We start from the raw sequence: 20873 nt of genomic DNA on the forward strand, positions 1-20873 counted from the left end.
ATTTTGATTAATGCGCTCCTTTAATTATTCCTGGCAGGTCTTTAAATAAAAGTGGGAGGAGGAAAAAAAATCCTTGGCATTCTCCACTGCTCTTCTTCTTCTTCACTTGTCTAAAAGGCCAAAAAAAACATTAAAAGGACATTTCTGGCTGACCCATGGTGCTTTGTCCGTACAAAATCGGATAAAGAAATAAGTTTTTCTCCTTTTGTAACGTTAAGTTGTGGTTTTCAAAAATTTGTGTTATCTGTGTTCAATCACATGGCTGCTATTTGCTAAAAGAAAATCCAAGAAAAACCACTTGGAATAATATTTAATTTTGATTTTACAAGCAGGAAAAAAGTATATACATAAATACAGTCAAATATCAAAACAAAGTACATTGGTATACTTGTAAACATAAGAACTAAGAACTTATTTCCCTTATTTAATTAATTTTTGTTTTAAATGTTAGAATTATCTGCCGTCCGGTGATCCAGTAGAGAGTAGCTCTGACGCTGCTGGGCAACGTGATTGGCCCGGCTGTGCTCAAAAAGTCTGGGAGAGCGCCGGGCTGCGGCGCTGCCCGTCCAGCCCCAGATGTGTGATAATCTGAGATGATCGAAGGCTGCCCATAAGGCCTCTGGCACGGGACTCGTACAGCTCAAACGATGTCTTTCTATACCTGCAAAAATACTGGCTGTTATTGCACAATATACTGAAGAGAAAACAATATTTTTTTTAAATGAGAGTAAACAAAATGATGCACAAAGCAGTGCATCATTTTTTTGACTTGAAGGAAAATGATGTGGATTTCAAAATGTTTTGCGAATCTGGCACTTCAGCCCTCTTTTCTCCGATACCGCTAAATTACCTAGATTATAATTTTGCTAGGCAATGTAGCAAAATTAGGACAAAAACTATGAAAACAAGTAGTTATGACTCACATCCTCAGGAGCAGAGAGGACAGGACCACTGACAGAGAAGAGGCGGCCATGGCAGCCGATCCCATCCAAGGCTGCAGGACAAGGCCAACGGGCATAAACACACCTACACACACACCGTCGGATAAGTTCGCTGCACTTCTACTTAATCCAGAACACGAATTCTGACAGACAGTTTCAGCCCTCACCTGCGGCCACTGGAATCCCGAGCAGGTTGTAGATCAGAGCGAAAACAAAGTTTATCCTGATCCTGCGCACTGTCTTCTTGGAGAGCTCGATGCTGGCCACCACGTCCAGCAGGTCGTTCTGCAGGGTGGACAAACCCTCAGGTTGAGACCCCTCCAACCCACCAATGTGAATCCACACCGCCGGCCACCCACCCTGATCAGGACAATGTCGGCCGCTTCGATGGCTACGTCTGTGCCGGTGCCGATGGCGATGCCGACATCAGCACAGGCCAAGGCGGGCGAGTCGTTGACGCCGTCCCCCACCATGGCCACTCGACGCCCTCGGTCCTGCAGCTCCTGAACTTTGGCCACCTTATGCGATGGCAGCACCTCTGCAAACACTTTCCTGATCCCCACCTGCAGTCGCGTGTAAAAAAAAAACGACTTAACTGTAATCAAAAACCCAAATCTATTACAACCCTGGTACACAATTTAGTTGTCCGCTGGTGTCTGTACAAGAGTTTCACCTGCGCTGCTATGGCTTTGGCCGTTCGCCTGTTATCGCCGGTTATCATGGCCACCTCGATGCCAATGCTGCTCAGGGTGTGCACCACTAATGCTGATTCTGCTTTCACGGTGTCTGCGATGGCCAACATGGCGCACAGAATGCCTGCGGAAAGCACAGACAAAGTCAGTGTGGTGAAAAAGACGTGACGAAGCCCCTTAGTCTGCACCTCACCATCTATAGCCACCAATATGGCGGTCTGTCCTTTGGTTTCGTGGCTCGACATGGCGGCGTCAACGTCCGCTTTGATGTGGTGGCCATTTCTCCTCATCCACTCTCTGTTCCCAATCAGGACAGAGTACGATGCCCCCTCAGCTAGAAGCACACCGAAGGAAATGTATTTGCATATTTTAAAAACAAAATTAAGATAATATGAAGATATTCAGATGTGTGCTAATGAAACACCAAGGTGGAAAGACAACAGCGGTGACATTTGAGAAGCAGTTTTCGCTGTTTATGAATTTGGGAAGGGTTATAAGGCAAATTTGAAGTCCATCATTCTACACACAGAAGGATTACTCACAAGAGATAAAAATAAAAAAAATGTCAGAGTTGTACCAAAGTTTATATAGGCTGCTGAAGTTCATAATTAGAATTTACAGCCATTGTTTATGTCCAGATTTACCTCGTCTGGCTTCTTCTGGTGCAGAATTATGATGCATTAATGACATAAAAAGTCGGATGAAATGCGACATGACCACTCAAACTTTGCTTTGAAAACAATCGGATGCGTGTCCGATTTAGTTCTACATATGGACGTGGCACAGGTCAGATTTTTAGGGGGGGAGGGTAAAAAAGATTGGAATTTGACCCTGAAGACTGCCTTGAAAAAGTTGGACATGGATCACATTTGAAAAAAATGGCAAATATTTGTCATTTTCTCCTTGATAATTAATTGACAATTAATCGCAAGTCCATAATTTAAGAGCATCTACAACAAACCCTTCATAAAGCAGAAGATAATCAGTCTTCAGTAAACCAAGCAGGCCTCAGCAGATCCAATGTAAAGACATTTAGCCTCAATGGCTAAATGTCCATTTCCATCATGCTTGAAGAAAAACGGACATGGCATTTCAACACAAAGCCAATTAATTGGTTTAAAGTTGATCATAACCTTCCTGACTACTACAAGTGTAATGGAACAGGAAAACCACAGTTTGGTACATCTACTAAAACATTTGAATGAAGGGAAAAAGACAAATCAGTTCAAATCTTAGTTATTTTAAAGAAGGTTCAAATTTTCTGACAATCTCTAGCCCGAGAATCTCTATTTATGTTTCAAAAAGTGGCCGGTATGGAACTAACAAAAATGTTTTAGTTTGATTCTGTAATTTAATAAAGGATAAGTGGAAATATGGTACAAAAATGAGGTGGAGCTGAACTTATTTTGTGCCTCAGAATGAGGTGGACTGACCTGTGGGGGTGGGCTCGTCGGCAGACAAAAGCCGACTTTCTTCTGTGGTTACTCCCGGCAGGAAAAAAACCTCATCGCTCCGCTGCAGCAGATGTTCCACGTTGGACACTCTGCAGCTGATCCCGCAGCCGGGAACCGCCTGGAAGTCCTGGCAGTGTCCCAGAGCGACCGAGCCCAGCTCCTGTTGAGTGCACGCACGTTTTATTTGGACGCGAAGCAACGCAGGCTGCCGGGTGGCGCGCATGTGCAAAACCTCTTACATCTTTGCAGTATTTCACAACTGCCGTGCCCAGTGGATGCTCGCTGCAGACCTCTGCTGTGCCGACCAGCGCCAGGATCTTTCTCAGGGGCATGCGGGCCATTTCCCATAACACCAGCACGCGAGTCACCTTTGGTACGCCATTTGTTATCGTACCGGTCTTATCGAACATCACTACATCGATCTGTAGTCAATCAGGGAGGAGAAAACTCAAGGACACTATACTTTTTAAGCAGAAAAAGCATTTAAAAAGTAGACAAAAAATGTGTTCCTGAAATGAAACATAAATGAAGCAGTGACGATGAGATGGGGGGAAACCAGTAGTTTTATTTGTGAATATCTATGAGAGAAATGATCTAGTGATAAAGAAGTTAACTAATGTAATTGAGAGACTAAGGAACACAGAATAATAATAACAACCAGAATCAGTAAATCAAAACCCCTAACAACCCAAAACAGTCCAGATTCTGACAAATTCAATATAACGCCATGCATAAACCATGGCTTTGATACCACCTGCTACAGATTTTTCTAACGTTTTGTTTTCCTTCAAATCCTGGCACCACAGATTTCCATGTGTTAGTTCATTACCTTGTGCGCCATCTCCAGTGGCGCCCCTCCTTTGATGAGGATTCCGTTTTGAGCCCCGACTCCTGTTCCCACCATTACAGCTGTCGGGGTTGCCAACCCCAGAGAGCAGGGGCAGGCGATGGACAAAACCGTGATGGACGCCTGGAAGGCGAAGCGGACGATAACTTCCGCTTTGGAGATGTTCTGGTTGTAGCCCTGCACAGAGGTCGAAAGTTAGAGATTTGTGGAATCTGCTTGTGTATTGGCAAGTGAAACTATTCAAAATCCCACATACCGGAAAGTGCTCCTTCACTACGTCAAAGTTGACAAAACCTACAGAAATCCAAGCCACCAGTGTTAACAGGGACGCGAAAATAATGAAGGGCACAAAGTAGCCGCTGATTTTGTCCGCAAACTGTTGAATCGGGGCCTGCACAAAAAAACAATTGACAACACCCCCAAAAAGCAGCAAGTGTATAAAAAGCTTTCGTCGCACGGTAAACTCAAATGTACCGTAATACCTTTGATGTTTGTGCCTCTTCAACGAGTTTAACTATCTGAGACAGAGTGGTTTCAGCGCCGACATGCGTGGCTTCCACCAGGAGAGCACCGTGAGCGTTAATGGAGCCTGCAATCACCAAGCTGCCCACCTTCTTACTGACAGGCATCGGCTCACCTGGTAAAGAGGAAATGACGATGTGTTAACGAAGCAACAACACCTACACACACAACTGTTCTCCCTGTACCTGTAATTAAGGACTCTTCCGCCATAGAATTTCCCTCAATCACTTTCCCGTCAATGGGAAACTTTCCTCCAGGGACGACTTTGACGATGTCGCCCCGCTGGACCAGCTCCACCTCTATCTGCTCCTCGCTGCAAAGTACAAATGCATCATTGCAGGTTATGCAGCTGGGTTATTGCTGTGCAGAGATTCATATCGAGGGCTTTACCTGACAACACGGCGATCGGGTCCTAACGTGACCACTGTGGCGTCGGTGGCCTGGAGTGACATTAGTTTGGCCAAAGCTTCTGAGGTTTTGCTCTGAAAACGTAGAATGAACATCCGCTCAATGAGGAAGCCTTCATTGTTAAACTAAATTAAGGCATATAAATTGATTTGACCCATTGGGGCACCAGACCAAATTCTGCGTTCCTCAATTTCAGATTTGTAATTTTTGGTGAACCCCGTCTATTCTGTATCTGTATACATATTTCCCAAACATTTTTGATAGCTTCACTACAATGCCACAGATTAACATTAACAGTCTATAAATAGAGGAGGGATGGGCGTCCTTAGCCAATGAGTTACATTTGTAATCATTTGGAATATAAATAGGTGGCAAAAACATACGAGGTTGATATGAATTGTGTTTTACAATCAACCAGAGACTGAACAACAAAATGTTGTTTTAAAGTCCAAAAAAGAACTGGTAATGGTAGCAAATATGAACAAGACAAAGCAATGTCCAATTGATGTACGTGATGTAGTCCCAGCAGAACCAAACTCGGTATGAATGACCAAAGAGGAAAGGCAAGCAGAAGGAATTAGCGTAGCAGTACTAGGACAGGTTTGTTTAGAAAAAATACCCCAAACAGAACACAAAAAGTTAATGGCAGCAATGGCTTTGTCCACTGGTGTGTCTAGGAAGACACACAGGTAAACACAGAAACAATGAGGGACTTTTTATGGGAAAGACAATCAAGAAATAGACACAAAAAAAAGGCCACATTTGTTTTGTGAATGACTATCTTCTAAAGAAAAACCAGCACGTTCTATGAAAAGACAATCACATTAGTAATTGCATTCACACATAGTTTAAGTGTAAAGAGAAAAAAATACAGTAGGGAAAATGCTCAGAATGTTTTCTAGCATCTTGAGCTCATAACACAACAGTGATAGCAAAACCCAAAATATATTTTTATCTTTAACCTTTGCAATGTGCTCCAGCCATCGTCCGAGAGCAATAAACACAAAGAGCATGGGCGGAGTGTCGAAAAAGGTGGCGGGACTCTGGGCGGCTTGCTCTGCTATGGCCACAACGAGGACCACACAAGAGTAGATGTAGGCGATGGAGGTGGCCAACACGATCAGCACGTCCATGTTGGCCGTGCGGTGTTTTAGTGAGCGATATGCCTGGACGTAGAAGTATCGTCCTCCGAAAATCTGAGAAAAGAAACCCCAGAACCTCATAGCAGATTTAAAAGGGAACAATCGGCTGCCAAATATGTAAAGAGAAACCTTAAATCCAGATCTGTTGTTTTCCTTGTACCTGCACGGGTGTACAGAGCAGGAAAAAGGCCAGGTTGAGGAGGGAAAGACCCGGCAGCACATTCTGTTCCTCAGGCATGGAGCCTCCGTGCTGTTTGTGTTGGATGTCCATTATCATCATGTAGATCATGAGGCCCATGACTGGCAAGCCAAAGACCAGGCTGAGCAGGAAGGAGTTCTTCCATCTAGGGGAAAACAGCAGAAAAATATAAAACTACTTTATCATGCGTATTTCAGTTTTTTGATGTAAAAGTGTACATTTTCAGTGAATGAAGGGTTAGAGAATTGGATTAAAAAATTCCTACAAGGCCTAAACCAGGGACGAATGGCCGAACTTTCAACACAAACCTCACAGGTGCTTTAAAAGAATAAAATAACATCTTGAATTAAATGTCAGTTACGACATTTAATTTCCCTCTGGGATCAATAACATATTTATTAGATTGAATTGAAATAGGGTGTTCACTCTTTAATATGACATTTTATCATAAATTCTGGTTCTGAATAAACTATCTTGAGATTCAAGAAATCTCAAGATCATTTTCAAAATAATTACCCATTTGAACTAACAATTTTTTTTCAACAAGTTTTTAGTCAGAATACTCACTGTCGGATTTCCTCTGAGTGGTCGAGGTTGTTTTTGAACCCAGCTTTCTCCAGACTGGCCTCAAAACCAAGGCTCTGTGATTGCAAACAAGAAGTTCCAGTCAATAAGTTACATTTCAAACCAATGAAAAACACAAAACAAGACCTTAGATTATGAACACCTGAATTATCCTGACAATATCACGAGCTCCGAGGATTTCTGGGTCAAACTTGACGTGAGCTCTTTGGGTGGCCAGCGCCACTGAGGCTGAGTGGATGCCTTTGGTCGTGATGAGTTTGGACTCGATTTTGTGCACGCACGACGTGCACGTCATTCCCGTTATCTGCAGATCCAGCTTCCCGTGTGCCGCTGCATTGTCTTCTAATAGCTTTGCACCAAAGCCTAAATCTTCTATGAGCTGAGTCACTCCGGATGGATCAATGAGATTTGGATCATACTTCACCTCCGCCTTTCCGGCCATCAGAGACACCAGGATTGCAATGATTCCTGCAACATAAACTGAAGTCTATCACTAATGACGGAAACACCGTTTTAGAAGCAGGATTGCTCCAACTTACCCTTGTGTTTGAGGATGTGTTTCTCAATGTTAGCCACGCAGGAGGCGCAGGTCATTCCCGTCACACGAATGAAGCATTTCTCTGCTTTCGTTTCAGGGGAATTGATGTGGCAGGTCGAAGGGGTTACCTGAGATTCAGCACCGTTGCTCATTTCCAGCCTGCTGGTTGAGCGCAGGTTTGCAAGGTCTCGTTTTTCCTGATTCTGAAGAGGCTCTGAAAGAAAAATGTAGCCGTCTCAGGAAGTGTGAAGTCTATACAAAATATGTTCAAATTTGAACTGGGAAACTCAACTCTGACAGCACAAAGTAGTAAAAAAAAGACAGACAACCAAGAATCTGAGCAGCACAGCATAAGCAAATTATGAGGCTTCCTAATTGAATAGTAGGGATTGAACTATCAAAGAAAGTGTTCTCAAGCCTGAAGAAATTTAAGCCTTTCATAGTATTTCTGCAAGTATTCAGGCCTGGCAAAATGCTGAACTGGATGGTTAATTCTGGAAGGTGACACATTTTTATTTAGATGTGGTATTTATTCAACTGTTCACCCTGCAAACCTAATACTTTTATCAAATTAACAACCTATATAAGATCATTTTTTTAAAGATTATATCACAGATTCTTGGCGGGTTTTGTGTCCCACGGTGGCAGAGATTACGCTTGAAGAAATTATTTTGGTGGCAGCATTTAAAAGACAATCTGTGATGCGTGAGCAGGCAGTACATTCAATCACCATCATCTGCTCTGAACAAAGAAGGCTTGAGCTTATAAACCAAATTTAATCTGTTTTCCATTTACCAAGTTGAAGGTTGTCTGATTACAAATAAGAACAAATTTTATGCACATACCGACTAAGCAAATCATAACATGAAGTAGACAAGGGGAAGGTAACGGTGATTAATGACACATTCAGGTTGTTTTACTCCAAATTATATACTTCAGTTGACTGGCAAATATCAAACCTACAATGTATTTCTAGTTCTTACCAAATCTAAATTGAAAGAAGACCTCAGTGTTTTCGATTTTTCTTTTTACTGATAGTTTTAAATTTACCAAACAGAGCCCACACCAAACTTGAGGACATCACAGAAACAGAAAACAAATATCACACACAATCATCGTAAAGAGATGATCATGATGAGGGATCTCTCTTTTTCAAATCGTCCTCCTCCTTAGGTATGATCCCTTTCCATCTCCTCAAAATCTGGAGTTTATCCCTACCACCATTAGGTTAATCCGTTGTTCCTCAGGACAATTGATAATTGATTGGAAAGGCATTTCTACTGAAACAGAACCAACACAACATCCCTCGAAAGCTCAACCATCAGATTCCGCCTTGTGACTTTGACCAAGACCTACGAACTTACATTGTAGTGGTGAAATTCTGTCAATGAAAGGTAAAACATCTTACCTTCAAGTGAAGCGTCAAAGCCCATTTCCTCTACAGCTGCCCTAACATGCTCTGGATCAGTCAGACTGGGATCCAAGCGTATTGTTGCCTTCCCTTCCTTTAACAACACCATTATGGATTTCACTCCGATCATCTGACAGATCCTGCCCTCTATGGACTGCACACATGATCTGCACGTCATCCCACCAATCCAGACAGTTACAGTCTGAATGGGTGCATCGATTAAGTCTCTCTGCCAGTAGCTTAGATCTCCGTCGGATGAATCCTCAGGTAACAAAGTGGCATCGAATCCCATATCTTTGATTTTATCTCTTAGTTCCTGCTGTGTAACAAGGACAGGCTGATATACGATTAGAGCTGTTCTATCCTGAAGAGACACCTGGATGTGTGAGACCCCTGGTAGCCCTCCAAACTGTCCCTCGATGGCCTGGACGCAGGACTGGCATCGCATCCCGCCCACTTTAATCCGTATGGCCGCTTCAACTCTACATCCCAAGGTCTGCAGTTGCCGTGCGATCTCTTTGGTTGTGGTGATGGAGGTATTGTAGTCCACCTGGAGTAAACTATCTGACACAGACCAGATGATGGCAAAGACTCCGTTAAGATGGCCGAGAGTGGTTTCCACAGCTTGCTGTTCAGCAGCGAGTCCCAGAAGTTTGAAACTGATTCTGGAGATCGGTTTGGCCGATGTGTCGAGTTCACTCTGGCTTCCATACTCGTAAGCCAAGTTGTCAAAGGCTGTTGGGTTGACATCAGGGCCATTCCTCTGAAAGGGTGAGAGCAAATGCATTAATCCTCACTTATTTATCACAAGTAGAAGCAAGAAAAAGAAAGGAAACTCAAGATAATCTTTGAATCAAAAGTGTAAAATACAGACACATGTTCATTGCTGTTTTAAGCTTCCAGTGTTTCTGAGATGTCACAGCTCTATGGGAACAAGAAGCACAAAAAGGCAAGAAGCTAGACATAAAGTTTATTTTTGTTTTATTTCTGGTCCATCTCCAGAAAGTAGCCCAGCTGTCTGGGTTTACTTTTGTTTCCTGAATCCTTCAACTATATGACGTTGCAACTGGGGCCGTCATTGAAATGTCTGCTTCCCAGGCTCTCACACACAGTGTTTTAGTACTCGAGACCGGTTTTGGTCTCGAGACCATTTTTTTTGATGGTCTCGGTCTCGTCTCGGACTCTACCGCATTTGGTCTCGGTCTCGGGCGCTGAGGACTCGGGATTTTATTTCAAGACCAGTCAAGACCGCAACTGTGGAAATATCACTAAACTTACAGCAGTTTATTTGTTAACATGTTTGCTTTTACTGGATGAAAAACGCGCCGATTAAAATCCAAGCAATAACGTGACTTACCAATTACGTGTTTCTGTTACTCCCCCCTCCCCTTTCCCACCTTTCAGTCGCACGCGGGGCTCTCAGACATGCGCAGTGGTTTCCTTTGAGCGGCAGAAGATGTCTGTCTAATCGTCAGCAATAGATTTATGCGCTGTATAAATCATAAGAAATCCGATGGCGGCAGCTAATTCAGCAGCGCTTCGCTTTCACAGACGGTGGGGGCTACGTCTAACTTTTTTCGTCACTTAGAAAAGAAGCTCAAAGAAAGGTAAGCTCCGTTGACGTGATGTATATACATATTATATACATTGATATTTATTTAATTAGCAAATAAATAAAACACAAAAACGAAAGCCCATTGCTCTTTGAATGTTTTCGTTCAAAGTGGCAGCTGTAGTGTCTGCCTGGCTTCATCCAGCGCCTTGTGCTTGGTTACTTCTTGCTTATTGCTCTTTTGTCAGTGTTCATAGTTGAGCGTTGTTTACCGTCAGGGCATTGCCTCGGTTGCTATGTTTAATGGTGCAGACAGTGGTGACTCCTGACATGAATGATATGGGCAAAATGCCCAGGGCGTTATCTTTTTAGATAAGCAGAACAAAGAGTTTGTTCTGCTTTTAATATTGGTTAAATTTATTTCAGCTCTAAGTATTTAATATCTAGGTGTTTTTATGGGAATGTGAGTCTTTCAGATCAATTTGATTAGCAATTTTGATCATATTTCACATTTTATTGTGTCATGTAGCGTGGGGCGCTGGTCTTGGTCTTGACTCGGTCTCGGACCCTACAAGTCTTGGTCTTGATTTGGTCTCGGACCCTAAAAGTCTTGGTCTTGATTTGGTCTCGGACCCTAAAAGTCTTGGTCTTGTCTTGGTCTCAGGCTAGGTGGTCTTGACTACAACACTGCTCACACCAACCTGTTCTCAACAGGATCCTTGTTGGTTTGCATCTAAATTAGCAACAAAATGCAGAGATAGGTACCCTGCTCAGAGGTCTTCATTTTATGTACTTCAATATATTTTTCTAAGATTTTACATGGAGGACCAATACAAAGTACTGCACAATATGGACCTGGAAAGAATGGCAATACTAATTCTTTTCAAAATAAAAATGTGAAAATTCTGGCTTTTACTTGTAATTTAGAGATCTTTATGCTGTAACCCGATGGTTTCTCTGTTTCCACAGAACATTTTATATTTCTATTTTGAAGTACAATCTGGGCCTGAAATGTAAAAATCAAAGCATGTCCAGTACATATCTTTATTATACGGCTATCAGCATAATTGGAGGTTGTCATCTCCAGCCCAGCAGAGCCAGTTTGGGGGTGGATAATAACCTCGTGAGCAGCACGATTCATAAGCCTGATGGCGTGACTCCGCTTAAAGGCACCTTATTACTGCGAAGGGAACAGGCAACCCTTATTAAAAGCTCCAGGATCACCACTGGTCAAAGGTTTTTAGTGTATACCACAGCCTTTTATTAAGCACAATGCAAAATCTGAACAAGATTTTCACAGCAATTGTTTAAAGTATAGAGCCAAGTCCATGCTGATTATAACTCAAATATATCCTCATTGTGGAATATGGATAAAACAATGATGCAATCCAGTCAACACCAATTTACTGACAAACTACAGTTCAATAAATAAAAACTCAGCTAAAAACTCGGCATAAACTGCCTTTAAGCCAAAGCAGTTATCCAAAGCGACAATAAATTCCCTTTTCAGACATAGAGGCAGATAAATGTATTTGTAGCCTTCACCCTAGGAAAACACCACCGATGACTTATGGCTGCACAAACATAATATCGATCATGTTGTGTGCAGCACAAACAGATAAGGCAGGGAAACTGGACCAGTGATTTAAAGCAGTGCTTCTCAACCACTTTTACTTTCTGCACTCAAGAAATCAACAAGCATATACTTAAGTGAGTATTTCCAAATTTGCTTAAAGATGGAGTCATATTTTTATTCATGTCTTCATTTCAATATGTGAGCATGTAATGGCAGCCTTAAATTATAAAGAACAAAAACTAATTTGTCAAATCCACTACATAAAATTCACATTCAGTCAGGCACACTAACAAACCTACACCACAGTATAACTAAAATCATATTTAATACTGTAGTTAATAGCACATTTGCAATATTTATAATTGATTTTAGTCACTGTTTCCGACATAAACCAAAACAATTTTTTATTCTTTCTTTCTGTACGTCAACACAATGAGCTGATCAAAAATATTTATTAGACGCCAACTCCATTGAATTACCATGAAGAGTTTGGTGCAGGCTGTCCAAAATTGGCAAAATTTCTAGATAACATGCAAAAAATAGCTCACAATCTGAATGAATTTTACCTCATAGGTAGCAATTTAGGAATTTAACAATATCAGCATTACATAATTTATGCGAATCTGATACAAAACTTTGTCTTTATATTTATTATGCTCTGTAAAAAAGAAAAAAAAAAGGAGAAATACTACATGGATGGGAACCAATTATGTGATTCAGTAACGGTGAAATAAAGCAAACAATACCGTGTTTGCTGTTCAAAGTACAACAATAAATTACAACAGGAGGTGACAAATGATCTGAGAACCTTTTATATTTCTAAAGGCTTCACAGAAGTCAGTGTAAACATCTCCAATGCACGACAAACTTAATTGTAGCTTTATGTTTGTTTTTGAAGTAACTTGAGTTCACCAGAGCAAAAAATGAACGGCATCAAATAAGATTTGTCATTACTAGTGGCTTAATGAGGACTCTAATGCAGAGGTAATTTGCAGAGTAGGGCGTTTAATGAAAAGATTTGCAAAGATGACGACTCGGGACCCGGAGCAAAGACTGGGGAGAAAACCAACGTGACAGGAGAAACTAGTGAAGATTAATGCGGGGAGGCAAGAGTATGTACTGAGGATGATCTAAGAACCAGAAGAACAAATCAGGAAACTAGAGACAGCTGGAAGAGAGAGCAGACAGAAGGGAATCAAAGGATGAAAACAGCTGACGAGCAAGTTGGCAGGTGTGAACGTGTGGAAGACGACTAGTGGAGGGAGGATCACTAGACTACATAAAGAGATAAACCTGAAAGAAGGGAACAGTTGTCTAATAGAAAACAATCATAAGTACACAAATGAAAATAAAAAGAGGAAAGAAATGTCTGCAAAATGTTGCCGATATTCCGCAAATGTCGAAAAACAACCATCATCCTTCTACTACTTGCTGTCGTCTTCTTTGTCTTTTCCGCCAGTAGTAACAAAGTGTTTCCGTCGCAGTTGACCAAATTCCAATTTGCGTAATTGGACCGATGGTGGAATAAACTAAAATGGCAACATCTAAGGCGCAAAAAGAAAGGAGCCATCTGAACACAAACACCAGAGGATTATGACAAGATTTTGGCAAGACAATGAAATGGTTTTTATACCATCAAGTTTCTGTTGGACAACAGCATTGAAATTGTAATTTAAGCACCATGAAAAAGTTTGAGCTACATCTGCCAGACATGAAAGTGTGTCACGCAGGACATTTTTAAAGCATGTGACCTAACATTTGCGTATTGCATTGTACTTTAAACATGGTAGGTAGGAATGCATTGCATACAGTACATTAGAGCTGCTATTATTATGGTTCAGCTTCTGAAGGGAACAGAAATATTCGGTGGCAAGTATTGCTAATCTGTTTGTTTTGTTTTAAAGAACAATGTGGTTTTTCACAACCCCAGATGAGAAAGTCTTATTTAGACAAATAATATTTTTCATGAACAATAACTTAAGAAAGAATATGAGCTTCAACTGGAATGATTTTTGTTTCATGTATTTAAGTTTGCGCCTCTCACCTTTATGCTTTCCTAGAAGTGACCAGGTCAGGTTCCAGAAAGAAGTTGTACGGGAAACGGGATGACCTTATTTTACTCTCTAACTAGAACTAGTGAACTTTTGAGGATTTATGTTACGTCTTGTGATGTCCGAGTGACCCATTGGACCCAACAGATAAGGTCTGTTAGCCAGTGGTTGAATATTTGAGTGTATTCCAGCAGAGAAATCTGTAACCTAGAGACTGTTGAACTGAAATCTTTCTTTGTTGTCACATATGGGATTTTACCGTGGACAGAAATCAAAGCGTTGTGTGCGACAGACTTTCCAAACAGTGATTTATCATCACAGAGAATGTACACTAGCAGTCAAACGTTTGGACAAACGTTCTCATCCAATTCAATAGGAAGTTGCATCCAAACTTTTGACAGGTAACTGGCCAAAGATCATGTCCTTTGGCCAGATAAGGGGAACAATTTGAACCCCAGAACATAGGAAACGTGTGGCACAAACCAAATCCAGCATTTTTAGAAAACGAAAGAACCTTATGCCAGAGGTAGAAGTGTTATGGCTTGCTGCAGCAGGTCCTCTCCGGGTCACCATCAAAGGTAGAATCGACTGAAACATACCAGTGGATCGACCAAGGATTCACTGAGAATAAAGAAATAGAAAGTCCTGGGCCTAGTCAAAGACCGACTAAGATGTTATATAGGATGACTTGAAACAGGTTCTACATGCAGGAAACTCCTCAAACAGTAATAGCTACAAGAAACATATCAATGAGGTTATTTCAAACAGGGTAAAACAAGCCATTAGGATGTAGGGTGTCTGGACTATTACCTGTATTTTTGTTGAAATCCATTATTTATGGCGTAATACGAGGTACATTTTGGTGTTTATAATTAAATTACTTTTCCAGAGATAAATACACCAAGTTCTATCTGTTTAGAAATAAAACAAACTAATAGTAGTTGTATTAGACTTTCACGAGTTAAAACTTCCGAAGAAAACTTTATATCTAAACCCCTGAACTGCTCCAATTGTTCTCCGAGAGTAATTAGAGCAAATGTTCCTCAGGCCTACCTTCAGTTCCGCCGCACACAGTGTCGGGTCGCAGGTAGAGCCACAGCAGCACACCGGCTTACAGCCACATTCAACCATACGAATCTGCTCCCCGGAACCGCGGACATCCCCGGAACCGAACCCGGACGGCTTTTTCGGGGAAAACATGTCGGAGCTGGGCTGAGCTGGTGTTCGGCTAATCTTCTCCAGAGAAAGTAAAGAGGGCAAAAGTCCACAGAGAGAGAGAGAGAGAGAGGGCGCGAGAGCTTTACGGAGGTACGAGGTGAGGAGCACGCGCTTTTGGTACGTCATTTTTCTCGTAATATTCTGCACTGTTATTTATTTACGTAGAAACTAGTAGAAGCATCCAAATAGACTCAAATAAAGCGTCATTTCTGTACATTAGTGTGCGTTTCCATAGATGAGAAAAGTTAAAACAATTAAAATAACTGATTAAGGCGACATGGTTTACAAAATATGTTCTATAAATAATAAAGGAAAAATTGGTTGAGTGTGGTCAACTGTTGCTACTCGTTAGCAAACAAGCTCCACAAACTCAAATATAGAGGATGACTGCAGAAAAATAGAAACTTTCTGAAAACTTTAAATATATCCAAGGTTATGCAAAAATAAAAATACTCAAAGACAAATTACATCTTTTATCCAATTTGACCTTACTCGATATATTAATGAAAAAACAAATTCAAATTATTTTTAAAAAGTAAACCCATTTGAACATTTTATGAACCTTTGTGTTGGTATTTCTTTTAATATTCTAAACTTAATAACAAATCATCCCCCCCCCCAAAAAAACCTGACACTTCAGATATTTAAAAACATTTTACTGACTGAAATCAAGTGAGATTTCAAAGACAAAACATTTAAAAACAAAAAAAAACTTTGTTTGAAGACGACCAGCTTTAAATCACATTAAAATAGATACATGGCAGCACAGAGACACTGCTTTAGTGAGTTTATGTGGAATAGTCGGTGCAGATCCTCCTGAAACGCTGGTGTTTTATTTCACTAAAAGAGGATGCAAACAATGACATAAAGGCACACTAAGGAAATTAAATTAACTTTTTTCTTTTAATTGTATAAGCCCAAATCTTGACTGATTAAAATAAAACGTCCTGTTGGGAATGAACATATTTTGTTGTTTTTTTTGCAGTGTTTCTGTGAAACATCAGATGGGTTTTTGTGCATTGCCATGACGGCTCAGCGCTGACGGTCCCAGCGCCAGATGGAGGCGTCGTCGCACACGGCGATCAGGATGCTGCTGTCGCGGCTGAAGCTGGTTTGCCGGATAGCCGAGGTGCATTTGGGAAGCGTCAGTGTGGTGCACCTGAAGTGGAAACGAGGCCAATCAACTTTCTCTTAAAACGTCATAAAAATCCTCTGATTTATACCAATTACTAAAGTTTAGAACGTAACGGGGTTACAATCAGAATTCAAATTCTCTCTCACTTACTTTGCTTTGTGTGGATCTTCCACTTCCAGGTCCCAAACATAAAGTTTTCCCACCTGGTTTCCCAAAGCAAGCATCTGGAGATCACAGTCACAACAGCCATCATTACTTTTCTCCTCCATCACCCTCAAACTCTGCTAAACATGACAAGGTAACTTAAGAATAAGGGTTGAGACCTTCTGCCAAAAGTCCATAGAGAAGCGCATGTACCAAATGTCACACTGGCTGTAATCGAAACGTCCCAGAATTGTGACGTTGGATTCGTTTGGCTTAATATGGTCGATGTCGTCCTCCATCTTTCCCGGCTTCCAACACACAATGGCGTTTTCACAAGACTGCAGAGAGGAAAATATTCTCAACCACCTATGGCCTTTAATAAAAACCAAAACCTTTATCCTCTGTATAAAACCTCTCCTGCCTTAGAGAGAATCAAATCTCCAAGCCACCTCACACAGTCCACGTAGTTTCTGTGGATGTCTCGTGTTGAAAAGTCTGGAAAGTGAATTTTCTGAGACACAAAAGGGCTGAAGAGAAGATCTGTGTCAACAAATCTCATAGGTTAACATTTTGAAACGACAATTGATCAAGCTGACGCTTTACCGGTTCGTCTTTGTGGGGTTGTACTCATACGAGCCACGGATGGCTTTTTGCATCCGCTCCGAGTTGATTCTCCAGAGCTTCAGTGAGTGATCCATCCCACATGACATGATCTTTTCACCCAGCAGGTCAAAATCCTACCAGAGGATGCAGATTTATTTGAATTATTGTGTGAATGATGGCATTTGGAATGCTAGCATTTGTAACGCTAGCTTACAAATCCTAAGCTGACATTTGTTAGATAGCTTACAAATGCCATCATTCATTTGTGAGTGAGCTAACATAAAATATGCTAGGTTTATGTGGAACTAGCATATCTAACATGCTAGTTTTAGCATGTTTTTTCATCATACAACATACAGTATGTATTTTTTGTTTTTTAGATGTAACAATAACATTCTAGTGATTGCTGCTTTACTTACAGCACTCAGGACTTCGTCTCGGTGGCCCTCCACGCCTCCAAATATGGCAACTAATGTGTCCGTCTGTATGTTCCACAGACGGAGGGCGTGATCTATTGAAAAAGACGACAACATTATCTATCTACTTAAAAAAGTACAAAATACTTTTTGCTATTTTTTAACATTTCTACATAGATCAGAGCAATAGTCATGATAGGTAGTTTCCTCAAAATGGGGAACCAAGTTTGCAAAACACGAAGCTTCACTTCATAACCACAAAATGCTCCAAAACACTAACATTGTTAACGAAGAGCCATCGTGTAGGAGCATACTGCTTCCATTTTCTACCTTAAAACTAAACTACAACGATGATTAAAAATTAAACTTTACTGCTGTTTGTATGAATTACTGTCAGCTCAGCTGCTTTATGAGATTTACAGGAGCGCCTGACAGTCACATGCTTATAAAAACTCAGCTGTCCCTCTGTGTTAACCTGCAAATGTCATTTATGAAAAGCCATCAAAGAACATATGAATGCTTCCGACTCATCTGAGTCGTTTTAAAGTTTTCTGGAAGCAAGCCGGAGCTCAAATGGCTCAGCTTACCTTTACTGACAGACAGGAGGAGATTTGGATCTCTTGGATGAAACTTGAGCTCATTGATGGCGTTCCCATGACCTACGTAATGCTGGATACGGACAGAAACGTGACAAAGTTCACCTCAACGTGATAAAGCTTCACCCTTCCTCAATTTCAGCAGGATTACAGAACGTAGAAAAAGACCGTACCTTGATGCACTGCATCGATATGTGGTTGATTACCCGGATGATGCCGCGAGACCCAGCCACGGCCAACAGGGGGTGACTCGTGTTTGTGTCGTAGGTCCAGGCACACGTGTAGAAGTTCTCGTCTGCCTTTTTTTTTTTTTTTCCCCCGTCAAAGAAAAGCAAAGACATTTCTACCTGCTCTCTTCAGCTCTCCAGCATGTGATCAGGGCTGATTAAACTGTTTTGGGGGCACCAATAAGCAGAAAGGTCGCCACAGGTTTAGAAACAAACGTACAAATGTTTAAGTCAGTATTCATTGGTCCGAAGGATACATCCGCATCAACATAGGACTGCAGAAGTCTGATTTCCCCCTGAGAGTGACATTCATACAGAGTGACCTGGTGGAGGAAATGATAGAAATAGTTCAAGTAGGGGCAAATAAACTCATAGAGGAGATTTAGGGAGGCAAATCTTAGGTTTTTGTCATAAAAGAATGTGATTAAAGTTTGGACAGAGACATTTAGCTCATTTTTTTAAAAGCACTCATACAGATGTTCAATAGGAATTTATGAATATTTCTGAAAAAAATCAAGACTCCAATTTGAATCAGTGGGAGCATATTTGGATCGATGCATACATGTGTGCAGTGATGGATGGATTCACAGATAAAGTTGAAAACAGATATTTACATATAGTGGAACACATCTTTTGGTTTACTTTGTAACAATCATGGTAACAAAGTAATACCATTCACATTACAACCATCTGTCCTATTAGTTCCCACGTTTCCTTTTGATCCATAAAGACAGATTAAGGCAATATTATGACTGTATTCAGAATGTATGTTTGTCATTTATCCCAAACAGCATTCTTTTATTCAATTTAAAGCTTCACACATCACATCCTAATCATTTCTGCCTGTTTTACATGTATTGTCCACTTGGTGTCGCAGTAGAGCAACTGGATTTAAAGCTTCAGTGCGTCACGAAGCTTCATCTCACCATCACTAGGACGAACGGATGAATTAATGACGACGGAATGATGGATGGAAGCACGACTAGATGATGGATACATGATGAGAGGATAGATTATGACGTAACATTTCCCACAACAAAACAGAGGAAAGCGGTTTGTTTTCCTTGCCAAGTGAAGACGTACCCTGTTACTGCCAACTGTGGCGAACACCAGAGGGTCTCCCTCCTTACTGTGCCAGTTAAACTGGACTCCAAACAGCGGCTGGCCGTGGTCCTCCTGAGGGAAAAAGCAAACGGACCAACGTGACGCCCCGCTGCCGTGTTCGACACAAACTACGAACAAGCTTAAGATGCGGTGGAGCTTCTCACCCGCAGACTGTTGACGCATTTGAAAGAATATCTACACTTCTTGGACTTCCACTTGCCCTTCCCCCAGCTCTTCCTGCCCGGAGCGTTGGCTGTGTTAGTGGGAGTGTCTGGACGCTCCGTGTTGGTCCCACTTTCAACGCTGACCGCGTCGTCCTGGGTGGGGGGGGAGACAATATCTGTTTAATTTTATATGCTTCTCCAGATCCATGTTATCAAATGTCTTAGTTGTTTTCTTTTGTACACCACTAAATACATAAGTTTACCATGAATGTGTGCCAGATACTTCTATTGAAGTCTTATTTTTTTTTTTTTTTTACATAAAACCTGGAAAAAACAGAAGGAGGAACAAATAGAAGCAAACAGGAATAAGTTGGGAAGATGAAGGATTGGAAAAATGAAATTAAAAGAGATGGAGAGGGATGAAACAGGGGGAAGGAAAAGAAATCAAAGAAGGATGAAGTAAATAAGGAAGGATAAAAGGGAGCAAACAGAAAAAAGAAATAAGGAAAAAATACCACAAAAGAGAAGAAATACACACCAAAGCACCACCGAGCAGACTTTGTAAATGCACCAACTTGAAGAGCGAATTACTCCATCATGACTGAGTCTAACAGCATGCAGAAAGGAGCTGCTACATTTTTTCCCCCTTACGCATCCAGTCCGTGTAAACACTAAAATCAAACCCTATACTGTTACCGACTATGTGGGAACCCTATTAATGTTCTAACAAAGCTGACTCTGCACGCTCAGCTGCCTGTGTTGTGCAAAACACGACCAGTTCAGCTGCAAGTGGACAAAGATGCTCCAAGCTAACATCTTTAGCTTTCCGGTAGCTTGTTAGTACGGAGCCAACCCGCCAAAAACAACCTTTATAACTGAGCACATTCATATATACGAACATATATGATTTCAGCGGCTTACGTTCTCGTCTCCTGACATGTCAGGGTTACTGTTCTCATCACTGCTCAGTTTCTGTTTTTTCGCCGGCATTTCTTTTCCCGCTTGAGATGGGGACTCAGTCATGCTCTTGTTTTCTCTCATTACAGCTTCACGCTTCTTCTTCTTCGTTTCCTACCGTTTTAGTGCCGGTGGCTCTGCCGCCACCAGTCGGCAAGGAGTGTGAAACACCGTCCCGTGGTTTGCTTAATTTTTCACCGACTCGTACATTGTTTAAGAAATGAAAAAACAGCTTGAATTCTGTTGTTTACGACGGAGCATTAAGGCCACAGTAAGAAAAAAAAAATACAATAAGAGTAAAGTCATATTAAGAGAATAAGGTTGTAATGAGAAGAAAAACATTTTAGGAGAATAAAGTCTATTGCTGTTGTAATATTACGAGAATAGTTAT

General features: G+C 41.3%; 2 protein-coding genes across 2 annotated transcripts; both read right to left on the reverse strand.

Moving 5' to 3' along the window:
- Positions 1 to 294: 294 nt before the first annotated feature.
- atp7b (ATPase copper transporting beta) lies at positions 295 to 15204 on the reverse strand. The gene is made up of 20 exons (XM_028011719.1): positions 14972 to 15204; positions 8737 to 9502; positions 7330 to 7542; positions 6933 to 7258; positions 6773 to 6846; positions 6167 to 6350; positions 5827 to 6060; positions 4847 to 4938; positions 4642 to 4769; positions 4417 to 4571; positions 4191 to 4325; positions 3917 to 4111; positions 3327 to 3509; positions 3067 to 3247; positions 1827 to 1967; positions 1615 to 1757; positions 1301 to 1504; positions 1109 to 1226; positions 924 to 1026; positions 295 to 661 (listed from the first exon to the last, which is right to left on the reverse strand). The coding sequence occupies exons 1-20, from the start codon at positions 15116 to 15118 to the stop codon at positions 526 to 528; spliced, it is 3858 nt and encodes a 1285-aa protein (XP_027867520.1). The 5' UTR covers positions 15119 to 15204; the 3' UTR covers positions 295 to 525.
- Positions 15205 to 15910: 706 nt separating this feature from the next.
- eed (embryonic ectoderm development) lies at positions 15911 to 20602 on the reverse strand. Its single transcript, XM_028010886.1, has 12 exons — positions 20447 to 20602; positions 19526 to 19678; positions 19341 to 19433; positions 18515 to 18580; positions 18204 to 18329; positions 18022 to 18103; positions 17438 to 17529; positions 17019 to 17152; positions 16837 to 16942; positions 16595 to 16753; positions 16422 to 16495; positions 15911 to 16295 (listed from the first exon to the last, which is right to left on the reverse strand). Exons 1-12 carry the CDS (start codon positions 20564 to 20566, stop codon positions 16169 to 16171), a joined length of 1332 nt encoding a protein of 443 aa, XP_027866687.1. The 5' UTR covers positions 20567 to 20602; the 3' UTR covers positions 15911 to 16168.
- Between the last annotated feature and the right edge of the window lie 271 nt (positions 20603 to 20873).

This window comes from Xiphophorus couchianus, chromosome 24 (genome assembly GCF_001444195.1).
Source record: "Xiphophorus couchianus chromosome 24, X_couchianus-1.0, whole genome shotgun sequence".
In the NCBI taxonomy this organism is placed as follows: domain Eukaryota; kingdom Metazoa; phylum Chordata; class Actinopteri; order Cyprinodontiformes; family Poeciliidae; genus Xiphophorus; species Xiphophorus couchianus.